The 25199-nt window shown below is 35.0% G+C and overlaps 1 protein-coding gene across 11 annotated transcripts in view; it reads right to left on the bottom strand.

Moving 5' to 3' along the window:
- The window catches only part of BTRC (beta-transducin repeat containing E3 ubiquitin protein ligase), a 150420-nt gene that overhangs the window by 103043 nt on the left and 22178 nt on the right, over positions 1–25199 (bottom strand). For 6 of the 11 annotated variants that reach the window (XM_006210499.4, XM_006210500.4, XM_072971782.1 and 3 more), the window contains one exon: positions 2216–2323. The exons of the other annotated variants lie outside the window; for them this stretch is intronic. In XM_006210499.4, coding sequence (XP_006210561.1) covers positions 2216–2323 — 108 coding nt within the window. The remainder of the gene's footprint in view (positions 1–2215; positions 2324–25199) is intronic. 11 annotated transcript variants of the gene reach the window in all.

Genomic DNA, 25199 nt, shown 5'->3' with positions numbered 1-25199 from the left:
TTTTGCCTATGTGTCATATGTATTTTTCTAAGATCAACAGTTCTCATTAGATTCTCAAAGAAGTCTAGGACCCTCGTGTCCTGAAGAATTAACCTTACCCAAAGAGAGGTCTGGCTTTTGCCCTAGTGGTAGCTAGATCCCTGGAACTTCTTACCTAACAGGACATCTTGGCTTGCCTGGGAGTACCGTGATTCACAATGGGGGCTCTGAGCCACACTTTTATCAGTTCCAATCCTGAGAAGAAATGGAGACTGAAAGCATTAGTGTGACCTACAAGGAGGGGCTAGAGACTAAAAGTCAACCATGTGGGAAGTTTGTAATTGAGCCCTAGTTAAAACTCTGGACACACAAGGCTTCGGTAAGTTTCCCTTGTTGGCAATACCAGCAATACTCTGTGTGCATTGTCATATACTGTGGCCAGGAGGTAATAATGCCATCCATCATTCCACGGGGAGAGGATGGCAAGAATTTCTCCATTTGGTTCCCTCTGGATTCTGACCTGTAAGTCTTTTCTTTTGGCTAATTTTAACCTGCATCCTCTCCCTGTAATAAACCATGAACATATTAGCTTTCAATGAGTTCTCTGAGTCCTTTCTAGTGAATTATCACACCCGAGGTTGGTGGTAGGGGCTCCTTACAATGGATGTCTAAAGTGAGGGCAGTCTTGCAGGGACTATTCTCTCCAACTCTGCAGTCTAGCTAAATTCACCACAACCCAAAAAAAATTAAAAAAAGAAAAAAAGGCTAGACTATGAGTTCCTTGAGAGCCAAAACTTACTCAATATGATACATAGTTAAAAAAAAAGTTTGAAATAAATTGATACTCTCAGAATATCAATATTCTCTAACAATAACAGCAATAATGTTAATGATGAAGATGAGGATGATAAAAACAGCAATAATTTACTGCATGCCCTTACTACAGTCTCCATTTACAGGCGAATTCAGTGAAATGACTTGCTCAAGATCACACAAGTGACAGACAGTATGTAAGACCCGATTTAACTAATTTTAAAGCCTACACCCTTTACTATATTGTATCTCATAAGACTAAAAAGGAAGATTAATATTGTATTTTGCAAAAGACAAATATCCAGCAGCAGCATCTCTAAAATAGTATCATTAAAGACAACTGTTAGCACTGCTCAGGAATGTGGAATACTTAAGCTCCCCTCTTTTAAAACTTTGTCATATACACCAGAAACTGACACAACATTGTAAACTGACTATTCTTCAATAAATACACACACACACACACACACACGCGCTTAGTTATGATGCTTGGTTACAGCTTGTCTTTGAAATTCTCCTAAATAGAATATGAGCTACATAAGCTAAAAAACAAATTTCAAAAAGTAATTTGTTATATATTACTATCAAATGCTAAACACAAATTCCAAATACCTGAGATGGATAGGTAACAATTCTGCCAAGAAAATCACCATATGTGATACCCTAATCTGTAAACAACGGGCACCAAGCATTTTCTTACATATTCCTCTACAAGTTTTCCTCCCTTCCTCTATAGTTTTTCTCTCACATCCTGGAATTTTTCTAATGGCCTCTAATAAAGGCTGAAGAGAGTTAGAATCTGATGGTCCATGGGAGACCAGTTGTACTGTCTCAAGCTGAGTGCTATATTCAAAGGTCATGAAGGCCTTTCTACCTTGAAACTAGACCTGTTAATCAAGATATACAGAAACACAGTTCTTATTTATGTAAAACACACACACACACACACAGATAGTAGTATAGTAACCAAGAGACACTCTGAATTGAGCAGTTTATATTCTAAATAATCATAAGAAAAACATAAGAAGGTACCCAGGCAACTGGTTATAATTGATTGACTGATTACATTAATTGGCTTTATGTAGGTCCAGAGCAAACATTACAAACATTACATATGGAATGTTATTTGATGAGATTACTTTAAAGTTCACTATCATACTTCTACTAGATTTGAAAACCAACAAGTCAAATTGTGCTGTGTCAGTTTTGGCAAACCAATCGTGATAATAAAAATAAGATGTCTTAAGAGTCAATCAGTCTGCATCTACATTAAAAATTAAAGGAGAATTGAGTGATGTGAAATACAGGCAATATGAAGGAGAAAAAGTAAAGTTAAGTAAAGCATGGAAAAGAAGAAGAGACGCACTAATGAATCAGACACATACTAATGCCCGCAAATAACCCACAGAGACAGAGAAAGTACCTGGAAAGCTGTGAGTGCGCCAGTCCCTGGGTTATACAGGCATCGCAGCGAAGGCATGCTGTCCGCCAGGCTGGAGCAGCCCAGCCACAGAGACCTGGGCATAGAGCACTGCAGAGAGAGGACAACTATGAGATGGGACAGTATGAGACAGGATGGCACAGATTACAGGACTTTTCAAAGCTTGGCTGAATATAATATTCCAGTTGCAGCTGGCCTTTATGACAGAAACATCCTCAAGAAACATACTACTTACTAGTTCTAACCCCAGAGAAAAACTCAAAAGGGGCACTAGTGGCCAAAAAGCAAGAAAAAAAAAAGTTACAGGTCAAAAAACTAAATATTCAGTAAAAATTTTTGTCCCTGTTCTTCCATGCATGAATTTAAAGGAAATCTACTTCTTAATCCAAGTATTCAATTCTTTTCCTCTATGCAACTCAACTCATCCCCCATAAATTCACCACAGTGTAAAATATTCTTCAGACTAAGCAGAAAAAAAGGAGTAATTCATGGTAGCATTTCAATATTAGAAATGGTAAATTAGAAAACAAAGTATCACAGGAAAGTTACAGGTTTTTTTAGAAGGTGGGGAGAAGGAAAAGGAAAAGTATTTATTATGCCCCTAGAGCTTTGACAGCAACTAACTCCGCAGTTTGCATATGTTTTATGTACCCTGTTAGTCTGCTTGCTATTCATTAACCAAAATGCATAGTTACCACAGCAGCTGCATCTTCATCTTTCCAGATGGGTTAAGGGGGGGACAGGAGTAGAGGGAATAGGCAAGGAACAACTCAAACAGAAAAAAAAACAACAAAGAAAGAAGGAAAAACAGGGAGAGAAAAAGAACCCAAAAAGCTGCTGGTACTAAAACCTTCAAAACAAAAAAATACGTGTGTGTATATATATACAATATAGTATATATTCAGTAGCTAAAAAAAAAAAAGATATTACAATTTCTAGTTTTACTAATTAAACAATATTAGTATTATTGCTCCTGTAGCTTTATAAAACACTATCTTTTAGAAGAGTTTTTACATTCTTCAGGTTTCCCTGAAAGTATCCTAGGCTAAACTCCATCAACTTGGGTGTTTTTACAGTGTAATAATACTAAAAAACAAAAATACCTGACCATAGTACATATAAAAACTGGAAAACATTAAAAAAAATAGCAGTCAGTGCACATAATACTAAACTTACTAAATTACAAGTTTTGAAATATTTACTATCATCATGGGGCTTTTTTTCTTCTTGAAACACTCTAGTTGTAGAAATTAATATTAAGCATACAAAATATGGTATTCATTGTTCACTATCTATAACTGATAAAAAGACAGTATGCTGCAAAAGACTCCAAAAAATGGTCTAGACTCCTGCTTTCAAATCATTATTTTCTTATTTTTCAGTTCAGTTGATTGATGCCCAGGAGAAATTAGGTATTTATCCATGACCATGAATTTAGAAAGTAGAGGAGGAGTAACTAAAACTCTGGCCTATTGCTTCTTAGTTCAGAATTCTTCCTTCTGCCTCTGTCCAGCCCCAGGTCATAAAGTGGAGACATCAGACTTCAAAAAAAACGGTATTTGCTAAAGGCATCACTGGATAACTTACCAACCACAAAAGCTAAAATGCTCTGCACTTCTACAACAATCTCCTAACTTTATGCAGTTTCCAATGTTTCTTCAACTCAAGATACAATCCATTTTACCAACAGCAGCTAATTAGAATTGCCTTCACTTTATCATGTCACTGTCATCAATAATTCATAATAGCTCCCTGCAACTATTGTATGAAATCCAAGCATTCTATTAATCTGATTTTTCCTCACTGCCTACATCAACTTACCTTCTCTGTCCTTTCAATTGGCCCTGACACTCTATTTAACTACCTTAATATTTTGTTCAAATACCCATCTTATTCCCATATCTTTGAATTTGTTGTTTCCTTCTCCCTTTTACCCTGACAATGTAAATCTACTATTTACCTCTATATTTCCTTAGAACTATTTGTATTAATTTTAGTCTCATCCAGTGGTTCTCAGTAGCAGAGATTCTCATACAGTGAGAAGGCAGCAGGAAAAAGAGAATAAGGGAGAGCAGGATTGTTTTTTAAAGTTTCTTCCCCCTTGAGAACCACTGTTCTACTTATATTACTGCTCAACACTGGAAACAAAAAAACACAATTTTTGTTTGTAGATGATACTTAAAATGTCTAATGTTTTAGTCATTTATTCAACAAGTATTTATTGAGTATCCTCCTTGTGGAGGCACTGTCCTAGGCACTAGGGATAGAGCAATGAGCAAAAGAGACAAAAATCCTTTACATTCTAGTGACATTCTCTCAACCATAAAATCTTCTATATTTATTTAAAATCCTTAATGTAAAAGAAACTCATTGTTATTGAGTTTCTCTCATTATTAATGAAACAATATATATTATTAAGCAAGTGCCTTAAGTTTTGTGTATGCTGGGTAGAACAAAGTCTCACTCTGAAGAAGGGATTGAATTTGAGAAAAGTGGGAGAGGAAGAAGAGTTTTTAAAACGGAGAAGGAAAATACAAAAGAGAAAAAAGGAAATAATGGAAGAAAATAGAGTAGACACTGGAAGACAGCCTGTCATTCCTCTGCCTTCGCTTCAGAAGAGGTAGATGGCTCATACACTTTCAGCCATACTGATGCCACTTGTAAGATCTCCACTTTTTTACTAAAATATACTTATTTATTTATACTTATGAATTCTCATTGGTAAGCTTTTAAAGCATTCCTCTTTTGAATGCTTTGTCTCTTTCATTTTATATTATTAGATGCTGTGTTATTTTTGCAGTATGTACTTGATTAATGACTGTCTGACTTCCTTTTCTGTTATTCATTCTAATGCCTTTCATTCATCTTCATCTTCCATTAAAACTCTTAACAACTAAGAATTTGGAGGGGCTTACCCCATACCCTTAAACTAAAACTCCAAAATAAAATTATAATCAATAGTAAGCAACATATACCCAGGAAAGCCACTCGATATACTGGTGTGATTTCTAAAATAGCATTAAATTGCAAACACCACACAGAGGATGCATTCTCGATTATTACAAGACAATTGGTTTGGGTATGAAAATTGTACTTGAATATAGTCTGATTTGCACATTACTGTAAGATTTTATATATTATAGCTCAATTTAAAAACCAATTTTCAAATTGGTTTGTATTGTAACAATTAATCTTACCCATACTGGTAAATGCCACTGAAAAACACTGAGAAAAAAATATAATTACAAAATTAATGGAATGGGCTGTAACTTCTAATTCTACCCCTTTCCCTTCTATCTTCACATTTAACTGTATTCTCTAAATGAAGGAGGAAAACAAGGGAAATTAAGGCATTAATAACAGAATAGAAACACACCCTTACATCATATACAAAATGGATTAAAGACTTAAACATAAGACAAGATACAATAAACCTCCTAGAGGAAAACATAGGCAAAACATTATCTGACATACATTTCAAAAATTTTCTCCTAGAAGAAATAAAAGCAAGAATAAACAAATGGGACCTAATGAAACTTACAAGCTTCTGCACAGCAAAGGAAACCAGAAGTAAAACAAGAAGAAAACCTACGGAATGGGAGAAAATTTTTGCAAGTGAAACCGACAAAGGCTTGATCTCCAGAATATATAAGCAGCTCATACAACTCAATAAGAAAAAAATAAACAACCCAATCCAAAAATGGACAGAAGACCTAAACAAGCAATTCTCCAAGGAAGACATACAAATGATCAAAAAGCACATGAAAAAATGCTCAATATCACTAATTATCAGAGAAATGCAAATCAAAACTACAATGAGTTATCACCTCACACCAGTCAGAATGGCCGTCATTCAAAAATCCACAAATGACAAATGCTGGAGAGGCTGTGGAGAAAGGGGAACCCTCCTACATTGCTGGTGGGAATGCAGTTTGGTGCAGCCACTGTGGAAAACAGTGTGAAGATTCCTCAAAAGACTAGGAATAGACTTACCATATGACCCAGGAATCCCACTCCTGGGCTTGTATCCAGAAGGAAATCTACTTCAGGATGACACCTGCACTCCAATGTTCATAGCAGCACTATTTACAATAGCCAAAACATGGAAACAGTCTAAATGTCCATCAACAGGTGACTGGATAAAGAAGATGTGGTATATTTATACAATGGAATACTACTCAACCATAAAAACCGACAACATAATGCCATTTGCAGCAACATGGATGCTCCTAGAGAATGTCATTCTAAGTGAAGTTAAGCCAGAAAGAGAAAGAAAAATACCATATGAGATCGCTCATATGTGGAATCTAAAAAACAAAAACAAACAAACAAACAAAAACAAAGCATAAATACAGGACAGAAATAGACTCATGGACAGAGAATACAGACTTGTGGTTACCTGGGGGGTAGAGGGTGGGAAGGGATAGACTGGGATTTCAAAATTGTAGAATAGATAAACAAGATTACACTGTATAGCACAGGGAAATATACACAAAATGTTATGATAAATCACAGAGAAAAAAATGTGACAATGAGTGTGTATATGTCCATGAATGACTGAAAAATTGTGCTGAACACTGGAATTTGACACAACATTGTAAAATGATTATAAATCAATAAAAAATGTTAAGAAGAAAAAAAAATAACAGAATAGAAAAGAGTGCCGTTTTGGTTACTAGTCTTATGTATTCTGTATATCAGGACCATTCTGATAGGTCAATTTCTGACAAAACATTTAATAAATAATCCCCTTTAAATGCCCAAAAAGTACATATAGCTTTCTACTTAAAGTTTAGGCTGTAAAAGTTTGTTCCTCCTTGCAAATTATTTTAAATTCTTAATGTTTTCTTCACACACTTAAGAATTTTTTTAATTAAAAAAAAGCAGGTTCTAAACTAAGCTGCAATCTAGCAACTACATTCTCACGTTTAAATATTTAAATTCTATTAACTGTTAAAGAACTTATGAATGATCTATTCCTTACATGTTTCTCCTATGCAATCTCAAAAGCTACAACAAACTCTGGTTCACACAAGTGCCTCCATCCTACACAAATCTAGTCCTACATAGCACATATTTCTTTCTTCAGCTCATTTTCTACTTAACCTCACCCCAGTTGGCTCTCCTTTGCAAAATCAAAGAAGGTTAAAGATTGTAATAATGTATTACAACTGAAATTTGTTACTCAACTGAGTGAGTTTTAGAAGCTTTTAAAAGCATACTCAGCATTTAAAAAAATGCCTGAAACATGTTTTCTACTACTTGAAAGAATCAGAAAAATAGACTGAAATGTTGTAACCAGAGGCCTGCAGTGCTTTAAGGAGAATATAGTATCTAATGCCCATCAGGTTCAACAGCACAAATTCATTTTCAGAGAACAGTAAAAACCTTGACTTCTCCCCCTTCGTGGCTGCCTGGAGAAAGCCAAAGTTCTCTTCACTGATAGAGGGCCCTGCAGGCAAAGAGCTGGCCTTAGCATTCACTATATGAAAGCCAAATGACAGAATCTCCTAAACTCAGGTCCCTGTTGGTCAACTTCTAGGAGTAATAGAAGCTATAATAATCAACAATGAAAAGATTGCTGCATTGAGAGTTTATGTATCCTTAAGCCATGGAATAGAAGAATTCCCTTTTCACTACTATATCAACTAAAAAATTCAGGCCAAGAGAACTATAATATTCCATAGGCCATGTAATACATTCAGACTCTACCTATACGAATTCAATGATTGCCTCTGAAGAATCCCAATTTAGTTCACTCACTTCAAAAATGAAACTCCCAACTCTCACATAGGATAATCATATCTGCCTACCCTTACTGCACAACGTTGTGGTAAAATTAAAGTAAGGGATCTAAAAGCTTGAAATGCAAAAGAAAAAAAATATAAAGTGCCATCATTACCAAGAACAGACTGCCATGAATGTCAGTCACTTGCATTTCAAAATGTTCGGGGAAGCCATTAATAACTGCAGACCATGGAATCAATATATTCATCCATTAAACAAATATTTATTGTTCATTACCAGAAATGGACATAGGTGGAGGACAAAGAGAGGAGAACCAAAATTTATCAGGCATAAATTGCTTGCCAGACATTGTGCTAGACGCTTAAAAACATTATTTCACTTAATCATTACAACCCTGTCAAAGAGTTATTAGTATTTTTACTTTAACAGGACAGTAAACGCAAGTTCAGAGAAGATACAGTGACTAAATGTCAGTGGCAGAAATAAGACCACAATGTTTTTGTCTCCCAAAATCCACAGACTCAGCACTATAAAGACTTATTTTCAAGTAGTTTACACTCTATTTTAGGGAGATAAATTAACTAACACAAATAGTAACTACAAGGAAAAATATAATAACATACTAAACTGTATTAGACAACACCTGCTATATGTTTAGTCAAAATTTCTAATTTTTAGAAAAGTTCAAAGGCTTTAATTTTATCGCCGCACTTGTTACTGTATATAAAAGTTATATATTTGCCTCTTCTACCAGACTAGGTTTCTCAGATATGTCATGTCTTTTTTCCCCCCAATCTCCACCATCTAGTCATAGATGCTCAATAAACATGTGCTTAATGGGAAGAGATTAATGAAAGCTACATATCAAAGAGACATAAGGAAACAGTTTTTGCTTACAGAATAGTGAGAATACCGATAAAGTAACACTGATTACTTTACTAATACAGATCTTAGTACTGGAAGGTACGTGAGCTGGATAAAGCTCTTTCACGATTCATTATCTTACTCACCTGTAAAATAATCTAGTAAGCAAATAAAATCCAGAGAGGTTAAATAAATGACTAAAAGTGAATGGGTACCTCACAAGTGGTAAATACAGGATTCAAAACCAGATACTGTGACTATCTAGAATAATGCCACATAAAAATGGCACTTAAGAAGTCAGACATGGAGTTATCTCATTTATTAAGAAATGTGAAGCCAAAAGTGGTTTAGGGACACTGGCCTGACTCAGAAACTAAAGAAAAGGAATCACGCCCAAGAGGCCATTGTAATCATTGAAGTAATGGCTGAAGAGAAGACAAAGAGAAAGCTGACCAGGACTTAATGGCTGACTAAAGGAACAAAGAAAGATGAGTCAGAAATAACCCAAGATTTCAAACCAAGAATTGTGGTAGCACTGACAGATACACGCAAATTGAAACCTACCTGTGGGTTTTCGGGAGTGGTGGGGTGGACTAGATAAGCTCAGAAATCATGAATATGACATGATAATAAACCCCTAGTATGTGAGTAAAAATACAGCATGAAAGCATAACTATAAATCTGTAAGTATTACATAGAAGTGGGAATCACTGGCTTCTGTACTAATTATAATGTACTAGATTGAAAGCATTTGCTGTAAAAATATTAGCAAGATTTTAATAAAAAAAAATAAAATTTAATTGATTGTTCTTCCCGCATCTCCTTTGCTACCTGAAAAATTCAGTGCAACAGCCATTAAGTGCGTACAAGCTAAGTGGGCATCAACCTGAGTGGTGATGGTGGCAAAAGTGGCCCGGTACAGGTTTTTGGATTTCAAGTGGTGTGAAAAAGGTGTTCCTGAGAGGTTAGGGGCCTGGCATAAAGTTTTGGAGCCCAAGCAGAGTGTGGGAAAATATCTTTACAAGAGGGTGGCCTGGCAATACGATGCTACAGCCCTAGTGGAGTGAGGAGGGCTTCCACATGAGGGATTGGAGTGGCAGTAAGCAGGATAATGAGGGTGTCCACATGATGGGGGAGGACAGGGTGTTGAGGGTTTCCAAAGTGGGCAGAAGACATTCATTGAGAGTGGAGGGGCAGTGGTCCAGCACTGAGTTTCAGACCCAGTATGGTGAGCAAGGTGCAGGGACAGCAGCCCAGCATGGAGTTTCAGACTCAACGAGGAGAGGAGTGTGGAAGGGCCAGCCCACAGCAAATAGATTCCAAAAGGGTGAGGAAGGCATCCATGCAGAGCATACGGTAGGAAATGAAGAGAGCTTTATCAGTAATGGGAGATGAGTTACACAGGAAAATTCATCAAATAAGGGGGTAGATCAAATATTGAAGATAATAAGAACAAGAGCTCATCAGAGAAGAGTTACAAATACAGAAAGGAAGAAAACCAGAATGAATACTATACTGTCAAACTAGAAGTAAAGATCTTATGAATGCAAAGCTTACAATATATATGGAGACAGAGAAATTTCTAGGTAAGTGATATATGTGTATGTGTACAAATATACACACACTCTCCTAGCTCCATCAACCAGGAGGGCCTGATAACAGTAACATCTTAACAGCAATGAGTACATTTAATGATTCTAAATATCACTCTCCACTAAAAGGAACCAGAGCTCCTTAGAACAATGGCTGATTCCAGGGTGTGGGAGGAAAAGTCTAAGATGAGCTTAGAATATCTTCTTATGGTACACAAAGAATGGTGGAGACATGGCAAGATGACACAGGGGCCATTGTAAAAGGCTCTCACAGGCTAATTCTGAGACAAAATGAACATCAGAATAAATAATGATTATAATGGATCATAACAGTGGCAGACAAACTCTCACATGCCCCCACAATGATTCCCACTTCTTGATATTCATAACCCTTGTAATGGGGGGAGGATATAGGTCAGTAGTAGAATGTGTGTTTAGCATGCACTAGGTCCTAGGTTCAATCCCCAGTACCTCTGTTAAAAATAAATAAATAAGTAAGCCTAACTACTTCCCCCCGATAAATAAAAAGAAACTGCCACTTTAAAAAATAAAAATAGAAATAACAGAAACAAGCAAAACAATACAAAACAAACATAGCACTTGTAAGTAATCCTGTCCACTTGAGTATGGAATAGCCTAATTATCTTGCTTCTGGGTTATGTAACTTCCATCTTGCTAATGGACTCTACTGCCTTCTTGGCTTACGTGCTTTGATGAAGCAAGCCATCATAATGAAGAGGTTCACGTGTTAAGCAACTGAGGGTGGCTTCCAGCCAACAGCCAGCTAGGAACTGAGTCTCCAATAACTCCTGAAGAAAGGAATTCTGCCAAAAACCATGTAAATTTGAAGTGGACCTTTCCCCAATCAAGCCTTCAAATGAGACCTCAGCCCTGGCCAACACCTTGATTATAGATAGTCTTGTGAGCAATCTTGAAGCAGATGATTCAGGTTAGGTATGCCCAGATTCCTGATTCAAAGAAACTGTATAATACATGTGTGTTGTATGTTATTATAAGCCACTAAATTTGTAGTAATTTGATATGCCTCAAAAAATAATACTAAGCCACTGAATAAAACAGAAATCCATGATTCTGTTAGTGATATGAAGAACAAACTGAAGAGTTTGTTAAGGAAAATGATACTTGAATAGTCTCAAGATATCTCACTGAATAATACTTAATTAAGGGGAAAACTAACTTTACAGTGGAAAAACCTGGCTGACATCTTAATAAAGTGATCAGCATTAATATCACCAATAATGAAACAAATTAAAATCATGTGTCACTTGACAGACTGCAATAAGAAGAACTGCATCACTTCTGTGGTATTTTTACAAAAGATTCACAACCTGTAACTAATTTAAGAAAATATCAGAAAAACCCAAACTGAAAAACAATCTACAAAATAACTGCTCTGAAATCCTCAAAAATCCTCCTACTAAAGGAGATTAAAGAGATATGACAATTAAATGCTACATGTGACTCTGGATTAGATCCTTTCATATAAAGGGATATTTATTGGGAATGCTAGAAAAACTTGAATGGAGTCTGTGGATTAGTTGGCAGTCATATACCAATATTAATTTCTTTATTTTGATGGTTGTTATTGGGTTCTGTAGGAAAAAGTTCTGTTTTGTAGAATTCAGGAGTAATTAAGACATCATGTCAGTACCTTATTCTCAAATGACTTACAGAAAAAATATGATTTGGATTTTACTTGCAACTTTTCTGTAAGCTTTTCTTGAAATGTTTAAAAATAGTATGAACAATTGATTAATAAAAATATATACTGGGATTTTTGCCTTTGGTTATGATGTAGTAACTGTCATCAGACTAAATTTTCCGCAGAAAAACACAAATATAAAAGCTGAATAAAACACAGTATCTCGAGCAGGAGGGAAACATATTTAACCTGACATTCCATACACAATTCCCCCCTGAGGAATTTGCTGACTCTAATGTTTTGCATGAAAGAGTCAGATTCTGAAAAACCAAGTTTAAAGCGTATTTTGGCAATCTTATGGTGCTAAGGAGCCAAAAATTGGAGTATAGAGCCCATCAAGGAGAAGGTGCTCGGGTTAAAAAAAAAAAAAAATTAGACTTTCAGTTGATACCTTGGAAGGGTACCAGAAATAAAGGTGCCTCAACTGAACCAAAGGAATATGCCTGTGAAAACTTATTAAAACCTCTCTGAAGGAAGATATCATCTACAGTCTCTACAATTTTCATTAAAAAAAAAAAAGTCTAGCATTCAATAAAAAAAAAAGTATCATGAATTCAAGGAAAAGGGATTAGATGCTCCCCCCAAAATATCAAAAGTTAACTCAAAATGACTTAAAGACCTAAACAAAAAGATAAGACACTATAAACTTCCTAGAAGAAAAACAGAGGCAAAACATTTTCTGACATAAATCTTAGCAAAGTTCTCCTAGTCTACCCAAGCAGCAGAAATAAAAGCAAAAATAAACAAATGGGACCTAATTAAACTTACAGCTTTTACATAGCAAAGAAAACAATAAACAAAACAAAAAGACAACTTATGAAATGGGAGAAAATATCTGTAAATGATGCGACTGACAAGGGCTTAATTTCCAGAATATATATAACAGCTCATACAACTTAATAAGAAAAAAAAAAAAACCCAATCCAAAAATGGGCAGAAGACCTAAACAAGCAATTCTCCAGTGAAGGCACAAATGATCAATAGGCACATGAAAAAATGTTCAGTATCACTAATTATCAGAGAAATGCAAAATCAAAACTAGAGGTATCAACTCACACCAGTCAGAATGGTCATCATTCGAAAGTCCACAAACAATAAATGCTAGAGAGTGTGAAGAAAAGGGAACCCTCCTACACTGTTGCTGGGAACGTAGCTTGGTGCAGCCATTATGGAAAACAGTATGGAGATTCCTCAAAAAACTAGTAACAGAGTTACCATATGATCCTGCAATCCCACTCCTAACATATATCCAGAAGGAACACTAATTCAAAAAGATACACGCACCCCAATGTTCTTAGCACTGTTTACAATAGCCAAGACATGGAAACAACTGAAATGTCCATCAATAGATGACTGGATAAAGAAGATGTGGTATATATGTACAATGGAATACTACTCTGCCATAAAAGAGAATTTAAAAATGCCATTTGCAGCAACATGGATGGAACTGGAGATCATCATTCTAAGTAAAGTAAGGCAGAAAGAGAAAGAAAAATACCATATAATATCACTCATATGTGGAATCTAAAAAAAAAAAAAAGATACAAATGAACATATTTACAAAACAGAAACATAAATAGAAAACAAACTTAATGGTTCCCGGGGGGGGAAAGAGGGTGGGAAGGGATAAATTGGGAATTTGAGATGTGGAGATACTAACTACTATATATAAAATAGATAAACGACAAGGTCTTACTGTATATGTATGGCACAGGGAACTATATTCAGTATCTTGTAATAGCCTATAATGAAAAAAATATGAAAACAAATATATATATGACTGAAACATTATGCTGTACACCAAAAATTGACACAACATGGTAAACTGACTATACTTCAATTAAAAAAAAAAAAGGATTCAAGGAAAAGGGATCAGATGCAAAAAAAAAAAAAAAGGTGAGAATAAAGTAAGAAAAATAGACCCAAATAACTCCCACCAAAAAAGTGGAAATAACCCAAGCGTAGCAATCAAATTCAGAAAGAATGGTGGTTGCGAGGGAGAGGGATATGGCAGGGGGCAAAGGGCAGGTGGTAGGGTTGTTATTTAATAGTCACAGGAGGTAAAGAGTTTCAATTTTGTAAGATGAAAAAAGTTCTGGACATTGGTTGCACAACACTGTGAATGTAAAACTACTAAACTGTACATTTAAAAATGATTGAAGTGATAAATTTTGTTATGTATATTTTAACACAATTTTTTAGAAGTCCCGAAAGTGGTGAATATTGGAATTTCCAGATACAGATGACAGAAAACAGAAGATGAAAAAGTGAAGAGTTCTACCAAAAATCTGAAATCCATAGTAAAAAATCTATAACATGGAAGTTCTATAAATAAAAAAATTAAAAAGCTGAAATTAAGAATTTAGATTGGTTTAGAGCAGATCAGGAAACAAAGCAAATGAGAATTAGTGAACAGGAAAATAGGTCAGTAGCAGATCACCAGACTAAAACAGAGATAAAAGATAGAAAAATACTAAAAAGAATGTAAGAGATAGAAATGACACAGTGAAGATACGTGTATTTGGACTTCCAGTGGGAAAAGGGAAAATGGAACAAAAGGAACCTTTAAAGAAATAAATTTATAAAGAAAATAAATTTAAAGAAATTTTCAAAAACTGATGAAAATCAAGTTACAGAGTCAAGAATTTCTACAAACATACAAAGCAAGCATCTTTTCTATGCCTATCATTCTAAGTTTGGATCAGTTTTATCCTTTGCACTTCCAATATTGTGAAATATCTCTAAAAGTTCCTTTAGTGTAAAGTTTTTTGCTCTTAATGTGAAGTTTTTCCTCTGGGATATCTGCATCTTTTTTGTCACAACCACTTCTTCATTTATGTTAATAAGTTCACTTTCACTACACTCCTCTAGCTGCATTATCTATTCTACAAAATAGTGTCAATATCAACATTTCCACAGTCACCTATTTCTTCTATGACTCCATTTACCTGCAACTCAAATTTCAGTTAATGTTGTCTCACTTTTTGTTACTTTGTTTCATCTTGTTGGTCAATTGTTTCTTTTGATTATCCATTTTTGTAAACTATCCCGTGGACTTAATACTGGGAGAGGAGACAACACAACTACATACTGTTTTGTCTGTGCATAAACTTAATAACAGCTGTGCAGTAACTAATCCCCAGCAAACTTTGAAAGAAGTAACTGATTATGTTATGCATCTGTTTTCCACGTGGTGATTTATGGACTAGAGAACTAGAAAGAAGTTTGTAACCTTACAAAAATTGTAGTTAATATACTATGTTAACTGAAATTTGAACTGTTTTGGGGGACTGGTGTTATTTAAGCTGTAGTAACTGAAACTTGTGCACATCAGAACCATGCAAAGTGAGGACTTCTAGTACACTAAATTTAAGTAATATAGAAATTATAAAAGAACATTATACCTCAGCTTCTAATAAGGAAGCAGCTGGTATCAAACTTACCCTCCCATCATAGACCAAAAAAAAAAAAAAAACTGAACAAAATATGTAAAACACTCATTTGAAAACACTGGGCAACAGACAACAACACTGTAATCTCTGAAAGACAGGAAATAAATGAGGTGACCCCTAAAAGTGTCCTAGTCTTAAAACTCAGCGCACTTTCTAGTCGGTGGCATAAGAAAGAAGAAACAGGATCATTTATTGAGAAAACAGAACAGAGAACAGAATTTGGGGAGGCTAAAGAGACTAGAATTGGTGAGACAGAGTACTGGAGAATGAATCATGCAGAAAAAAGCTCCAGATATCTGAACAGGGGACTCCTTAAGACTGTTCCTAAAGTCCTGTCTGCATAGAGTGAAACTCTATAAGATCAGGCAAAAAACAATGAAGAGCTATAAACTCAACAACTCCTAAAACCCACACAAAGTTGGGGAACTTTCCTGTTCTGACCAGCCAGATTGCAGAAGCCTAACTGAACACATGGGACTGAATGTAGGAGCCTCAGAAAGCTCATACCTCATTTGTAGGGATAAAGTACACTAGTGTAAAGGTTATACTAAATCTATCCTAATAAAGCTTAAAATCAAGCCACAACAAGCATCAAACTGCAAGAACCTTAACTAATGGTGGAAATAAACCTAACATTCTTTTTAAAAAATAAAATACAAATATTGATAATATGTCTAAATCTAAAATTACTAGATGAGACAAGAAGCATTAAAATGTGTCCCATAATCAGGAGGAATATCAGTCAATAGAAGCAGATCCAGAAATGACAGAGATGATGAAATTAGCAGACCATAACATTAAAATAGCTATTACAACATGAACACAGTGAAGAGATCCATAGGATATAACAAAAGGAATAAAATAAAACTTCCAGAAAAGAAAAATGCAATGCCTGAAATGATAATTTCATCAGATGGGATTAAAAACAGCTAACTACAATACTGTAGAAGAATAGATCAGTAAATATGAAGAAACAGTAATATGCAAAATAAAGTACTATCAGAAAAAAGACTGGAAAAAATTAAATAATGCCTCAGTGAGAAACAGTCAAGTGGTGCAACACAGGTATAATTTGGTATCCGATAAAGAAAACCAGGGGGAGTGGGTGGGGAGGAAGCAACAGATACAATCCACACAAAAATATGAAAAGTGCCAGAAATATAAATATGTGGGTAAATATTTTTTAATCTTTCTCAAAAAAATTGTAATAATTATTTAAGCAAAAATAACAAAGAATTTTGATATTCATAATATATTTGGAAAGAAAACATGAAAACAACAAAGGATGAGGGAGGAAATGGAAATACATTATATGTGCAGTAAAATATTATTTCAAGGAAGATTGTGATAAGTTAAAAATGCATACTGTTTTACAAATCATATATCTGACAAGGGTCTAGTATCCAGAATCTATAAAGAACTTTACAACTTAACAACAAAAGACAGACAACTCAATTAAAAAACGGACAAGGGACTTGAATAGACATTTCTCCAAAGAAGATACACAAATTGACAACAAGCACATAAAAAGGATGCTCAACAACATTAGTCATTAGGAAACTGAAAATCAAAACTACAATAAGAGTAGTAGGATATAGCTGAAGCGCTTAGCATGCATGATGTCCTGGGTTCAATCTCCAGTATCTCCTGTAAAAAAAAAAAGCCTAATTACCTCCCCATCAATTTTTTTTTTTAAATCACAATGAGATGCCCCTCACACCCAGTAGGATGGCAATTTAAAAAACAACAACAACAACACCCAGAGCTATCCAGATACCTCAGGAAAACGGCATGCCAGGAGATCCAGATAGATTATAAGGAGCTTTATCATCAAACTCCTATCCAGTCTCAAAGCTTTTGAAGCTACAATTAAAAACAAAACCAAACCAGAAAATAACAAAGTCATAGTTAGGATGTAGAGAAACTGAAACCCTCATACATTGCTAGTGGGAATATAAAACGTTCAGCCACTGTAGAAAATAGCCTGGTAATTCCTCAAAAAGTTAAACAAAGAATTACCATGCAACCACTTCTAGCAATTCCACTCCTGGGTATATTCCCCAAAGAATTACAAAGAGGTATTCAAACAAATGTATGTACACATATGTTCATAGCAACCTTATCCACAATAACCAAAAGGTAGAAACAGCCTAAATATTCATCAACAAATGAACATATAAACAAATTATGGTATATACACACAATGGGATATTATTCAGCCATAAAAATTAAGTAGATACAAGATGAACCTCAGAAACATTACGTTAAGTAAAAAAAAGCCATACACAAAAGATCATATATTGTATGATTCCATTTGTATAAAATATCCAAGGTGAATGCAGATTGGCAACTGCCAGAAGAAGGGGGGAATGGAGAAAAATCATTCAATGAGTAAGTTTTACTTGGAATGATGGAAATGTTTTGGAACTAGAGAGAGGTGGTGACTGCACAACATTGTGAATGTAGTAAATGCCACTATATTGTTCACTTTAAAATGGTAATTTTATGTTGTATAAATTTCACCCCAATATATATTTTAAATGCATAATGTACTCTCTAGAGTGACCACTAAAACAAAAGTAACTATTAAGCCAACAGAGGAGATAAAATGGAAAATTAAAAAAATAACTAATCCAAAAGAGAGCAGGAAAATTTAAAACAAAAGAGAGGAAAAGAAAAAACAAACAGTTGGGACAAGTAGAAATAAATTACAAAATGGTAGATTTAAACTTAACCATACCAGTAACTACATTAAATACAAATGATCTAAATCTACATTTTCTAATACAGTTATCACTAGCCACATGTGGGTAATGAGTATTTGAATGGTGGCTAGTCTAAAGTGAGATGAGCTTAACTGTAAAATCACACTGGATTTTGAAGTCTTACTACAAAACAGGAAGGAAGGAGGGAAGGAAGGAAGAAAGGAAGAGGAGGGGAACAAATACCTTAAAATATACTGGGTTAAATAAAAAGCAGTATGAAAAATTCAATGGTTTCTTTTTACTTTTTTGATGTGGTTGTGAGAAAAATTTAAATTATATACTTGGTTAGGACCTGTGGCTAACATAGTTCTATTAGATAATCCAAGTCCAAACATTTAAAGACAGATTGTTGGACTGAATTAAAGAGCAAGACACAACTACGTATTAATGCATACAGATAAACTAAAAATCAAAGCTGAAATGACTAGAATAACATCAAAGTACACTTCTGAAAAAGGAATATTAACAGGGCTAAAGAGAGCCATTCCATGATAAAAATCAATTCATCAAGAACTAAAAATTTTAAAAGTGTATGTACTAGCAACAAAATTTCAAAATATAATAAGCAAAATACAGAATACACAAATCTGCACTTACAGTTTGTGGTTTTAACATCCCTTCTTCAGCTACTTAATAAACAAAAAAAGGATTGAAGAGCACAAATAATGAACTTGACCTAATAACATGTAGAACACCATACCCAACAACTGCAGTTGTTTGCAAGTACACTTGCTACACTTACCAAAAGAGAGCTTAAGATGGGCCAGGAAGCAACAAGTTATCAACAAATTTCAAAGGACTGAACTTGCACAGAATGTGCTATTCAACTAGCTATAAATCAGTATCAAAAAGATAACTAGAAGGGGCTCTGGTTCCAAGTAAAATGAAGTAAGCACACTCCCTCCTTTGTCTCCCATGGAATGCAACTACTGAAAGTGGACAGAATATATGGTGAAGCCATATGAGGACTCTTAAAAATGAACAGCAGTAGGCAGATTGGGGAAGATCACTTCAACAAGCACTGAACCAAATAATGAGTTTACGTTTTAAAAATTTTATTCCTCCAGTATTCACCAGCCTAGATTGCAGCCTGAAACCTAGTAGAAGGTATCGGTGTAGGCAAAGAAAGATCCAGGAGAAGCTCTCTAGTTCTATCCCAAGAAGTATAAAAAGGGTATCCTAACACTCAGAAAGAATGGTGGAAATCTTCCATTTTTCTTTCTTTAAAGTTCTCTCTGTTCTGTCCAAGCAATCCCATGATGAAAGCCATAGTAGAAACAGAGCCTCATGGGAGCCTAAAGCTTTGAATTAAGGAAACTCTATTTTTTTATTGAAGTATAGTCAGTTTACAATGTTGTATCAATTTCTGGTGTACAGCACAATGCTTCAGTCATACATGAATATACATAGTATTCATTTCATATTCTTTTTCACTGTTAAGCTACTACAAGATATCGAATATAGTTCCCTGTGCTATACAGTATAAACTTGTTTATCTACTTTATATATACTAGTCAGTATCTGTAAATCTCGAACTTCCAATTTATCTCTTCCCATCCTCTTCCCCCTGGTAACCACAAGTTTGTTTTGTCTGTGCATCTGCTTCTGTTTTATACATAAGTTCATTTGTTTTGTTTGTTTGTTTTAAGATTCCACATATGAGTGGTATCATAGGGTATTTTTCTTTCTCTTTCTGGCTTAGTTCACTTAGAATGACATTCCCCAGGGACATCCATGTTGGCTGCAAATGGCATTATTTTATTCTCTTTTATGGCTGAGTAGTATTCCATTGTTTAAATATACCACAACTTCTTTATCCAGTCCTCTGTCGATGGACATTTAAGTTGTTTCTGTGTCTTGGCTACTGTAAATAGTGCTGCTATGAACATTGAGGTGCAAGTGTCTCTTTGAATTAAGGATCCCTCTGGATATATGCCCAGGAGTGGAATTGCTGGATCATATGGTAAGTCTATTTTTAGTCTTTTGAGGAATCTCCATACTGTTTTCCACAATGGCTGCACCAAACTGCATTCCCACCAAAAATGTAGGAGGGTTCCCTTTTCTTCACATCCTTCACAGCATTTATCATTTGTGGACTTCTGAATGATGGCCATTCTGACTGGTGTGAGTTGATACCTCACTGTAGTTTTGATTTTGCATTTCTCTGATAACTAGTGATATTGAGCATTTTTTCATGTGCTATTCATGCCACTGGCCATTCATATGTCTTCACTGGAGAATTGCTTGTTTAGGTCTTCTGCCCCTTTTTGGATTGGGCTGTTTGTTTTTTTCTTATTAAGCTATATGAGCTGTTTATATATTCTGGAAATTAAGCCCTTGTCAGTCTCATCTTTTGCAAATATCTTCTCCTATTCCGTAGGTTGTCATTTTGTTTTGCTTATAGTTTTCTTTGCTATGCAAAAAGCTGTAAGTTTAATTAGGTCCCATTTGTTAATTTTTGCTTTTATTTCTATTGCTTGGGTAGACTGCCCTAGGAAAACATTGCTGAGATGTATGTGAGAACGTTTTGCCTATGTTTTCTTTTAGGAGATTTAAGGAGACTCTTTTTGATCATAGGAGTAGTGATCCTAAAAGGCTGAGAAGAAACCTCACCACTTTTCCCCTCTCCATCCTCCTATTGCATAGCCTCAGGTGCATTAACATATTCAGGTAGAACAGGTTAAATAAAGCCTCAGCTTTCTGGCTGGAGGACTGAGAGAGTCTTAGGGAATTAGAAAGTATGAGGGAGATCGTGGAGGGAGGAGCTCAGAGAAGCAAGCCCATAAAGTGCTTTATGAACTCCTGCGCTCACCTGCAAGCTTCACATACACGGATATGATCCAAAACAACAAGCCACAGACTTTGAGAACTGAACTAAAAGACAAGACTACCATACAGATTCCAGACCAGCCACTGAGTGGCACCCACATGGAACAGAAATAGAAGTGCAAAGGCTTTAAAAATGGAATAGACATTGAAACCACAATTGCACAGATGGCTATTTGAACTTGTAGGATGAACTCAACTGAGTTGAGCACCTGATAAAACAAATATATCAACATTTTCAATAGGATTTAATAAATTCTAATATTTAAAATGTCCAGGATACCACCCCCAAATTACCTGGCATACAATAAAGGGCGGAAATCTCAACTCACATCAACAGATGCAATACTAAACTGACACAGGTGTTGAATTATCTTTAGAAACAAAGACTTTAAAGTAACTAGTATGAAATTGTCCCAATAACTCAGGCTAAACACCCATGAAAGAAATGAAGTGATAGAAAGTCTCAACAAAGAAATAATATATAAAGAAGAATCAAATGGTAATATGAGAACTGAAAATAACAAATTTTAAAACTCATCGGATAGATTCAGTAGCAGACTGGCAATTACAAACCAGTATTTCTCACAAACATACAGGCAAAACTCCTAAACAAAATACTAGCAAATAAAATCCAGCAGCATATAAAAAGGATCATACAACCATGATCAAGTGGAATTTATCCCAGTAATGCAAAGTGGCTGCCTTGAGTCCTAAAGATGTTCCAATGTCTGGCTCCATGTCTTTGTTGTACCTGACTGCACATCTTCCCCTTTAGATCCATGAGCTACCTTTGACCCCTTAAAATAGGTGCTCCTTCTTGCTTAAAAGGGGGGATGAGACAATTTGTTACCTGAAACCAAAAGCACTTGATGACAAAAATATAATTGTAAAATAAGTATTATCCCCAGAGTAGACACCATGGGAAGCTACACTTATTCCAACAATGCCATCAATGCTTCAAAACAAAAACAAAAACCAAAAAACAAAAAACAACTTTTTAAATTTAAGCCTTCCAAAATGAAACTGAACTTTATGAAAAGAAAATGAGTCCCTGTTTTAAAGGAGATTATAATCTAGTAAAAAAAAAAATTTAGATTTAAAGGCTTAGCCACCTTTAAACATTTATAACATTTATGAGCTTTGAAACACACTAGATAAATTAGAATTTAAATGTTAATTATTACTAGTTGGATATCATTATTGTTAACCCATATAAACTCACACTAATAATCCCTGGATGCCTAGTCCACTGTTGTACACACAGGAGAAGTATTCAAGAAATCCCTGGTAAAGTGAACTGTTGAATTATCATAACTAAGAGGAGGTGTGACTATAATTCAGGAGTTAAGACACTAATCCAAGCAAGGTGCAGACTTGTCCTCAAATCAACTGTAAGATCTTTAGCAGTTCAGTTAATTTCCATGTACCTCAACTTCTTCACTGGTAAAATGGAGTAGACTAGAATATTTCTAACAGTACCTTGCAGCAATAAAATTCCATAATTCTATGATTTAAGTCCATCCATAACACTTCTAATATGACTTTTCCTATAGGAATTATTAGTTTTGCCACAAAATCTGAAATCTCTTTAAGCAATAAGGTAAAGGGGGAGAGCAAAAACCAGCTCCTGATGCTTATTTAGAACTGTAAGGATTCAAACTTGGCTGCTTTCTAAAATAAATTTTATTCATTATTATTTTTTAAGTATGCAATTAGTCAAACACAACACTCTGATAAACTATAATTTTGAACAAACAAATGCTTTAAAATTCTAATAACTATGCATAAACAGTAAATTATTCTTACTTGAATTTCTACTGCTGCATAGCGCAGGGTTACTAAGCACATAATTACATAAGAGAGCCACCCAACTTCCAAAGGAGCCATTCCAGTGAATTGTGTAAATAATATGCTTTAAAAAAACATAACCTCCTCATATATGAATTTAGATTTACCAGATATGGAGTAGCTGTGTACCTGTGAGACTGGAACATAGTCTTAAAAAGGCCTTCCTAATTATGAATTTACCAGAGAGACTAGAATGACCCAAAGCAAATTAATACATAGATATTTTTTCATAACTTTCTATAAAATCATTTTCACTATTCTGCTTCAGTACAGAAAACAAAAGATCTTAAAAGTCATTGGCTTGAGATAAGGACTCCAGAGTATAAGACTATGACCAAATTTCTCTAACATTGATATTCTGGTTTTCTTAATTACCAGATACTTGTGTTGTACTTTTCTTTCATTTGTGCCAACACAGTAAGTTCTAAATATTTGGTCTAAGGCTGACTTTACTGTAAGATTGTTGAACTTAAAAGACTAAGAACAATTTTCTTTAAAAAAAAAAACAAAATACTCAACATTTGCAAGCAGCATGGCATCATAATAATATCTAGATGCCACATGTTTTCTGCACCTAAAAAGTCATTTTTAATACCCATCTACAGGAAATCAACCAACTTAGTAAACAAATTTATGCATACAGCCAGGTGGTACCTTTATTCTCCCCATAACAGCACAAAAAGTAAGGATGTTCACTTACATTTTCTTTGCTACATTATTAAAAACCACCTTATGCTAAGTAAGGAGAATTCCTATATTTTTGAAGTGCTCATTTACTCAGTAAGAATAAAACTGCAATTATCTCAGATTAGGTTTTACAAACTCAATCTCCTATACCTGTAGTTAAAGACCTTTTAAATCATGCCACAAAGAAATTATTTGGTTATACTGGAATTTCATTTTATTAAAATCAAGTCAAATCCCACTGCAATAAGCTCTAAGGGACTGTCCAAATTCTTTTACTGCCCTAGAATTTATTGCATTAAATATTATTTGAAATAACTAGGCCACCAGCTGAGGCCTGGGAATCACGAGGTTACACAACAATTTTTGATGATGTGGGGTTGGCCTATACACAGACTTCAAATGATCACAGTGCTCATTGGGAGGATTAGGCTTATGTATTTCTGAAAGTGAGAGGGAGGTGAGAAAAGAGGAGAAAGGGGAGGGAAGGGAAAAGAGAAGAAAAAGAAAGCTTGATTGCAACTAGAGTAAACAGAAGTTGAAGCAGTCTTCCATTTTGATGAAAGGCATTTGCAACACTTTTTCCAGTATGGTTTTACACATTTGTTCATAGCAGTTGCCATGACTCAACAGAGGCTGGTGTCATGTTAATAATCCACATATTAAGGCAGGCTGGCTGCCATATGAGCAATCAGCTCTTATCCCTCACTTCACAGGCAAAAAAGAGCGAAAGAAGCCACAGAGTAAAATCCTTTCACTGGGAGGTGAGGGAGAGGAGATAAACCCTCACACTATACTTCTAGAACATCCCACTCTCTACAGATGCTTTTGCTCTAACAAAGAGATCAAAAGGGAGACCTATCTGCAGTTTTCTTCTTAACTGAGAGGGCAACTCTGTTCAAGAAAGGATCCTCTGATATCAAACAGTATTTCAAGGACTGCAAACCAAGTATCCTAGCCCTCTTGGTCTGTACTCCTTAATTTAATTTTTGTGTACGAGTAGAAAAAAGAAAACTACTTGCTCATTAGAAAGAGAACAAATGTCTATATGAATAAATGGAACTATATTACATCTGACTTCCTGGGCATCACAGACCAGCAAGAAGAAATTCGTTTCCAGCAGTGTGTTTATTTCACTATTTGCAAATGACTGGCTGATTGGCAGCTACAATATATGAAACAAATAACCATTTCAAAGATCAAGTGTCATGTTCCCTAGTAAGAAACAGAAGTGAACATTATCTACCCTCCCCATTCAGTTTATGGAATTTAGCAGGAGAATAGGTTTACTGGCTATCTGATTGCTTGATATGTTGTAAGGATATTTTCTGTGATGATGTGGTTATTATTTAGGCTAGATAAGAAATTCTTCTCCTTTCTCTTAGGACACCAGTATTAAGAGTTACATATTCAACGAGAAGGATCCAAAATGAGTATTTCTGAAGCAAGTGAAATGTGACA

This window comes from Vicugna pacos, chromosome 11 (assembly GCF_048564905.1).
Source record: "Vicugna pacos chromosome 11, VicPac4, whole genome shotgun sequence".
Classification (NCBI taxonomy): Eukaryota; Metazoa; Chordata; class Mammalia; order Artiodactyla; family Camelidae; genus Vicugna; species Vicugna pacos.
This window is presented reverse-complemented; position numbering and strand designations above follow the sequence as displayed.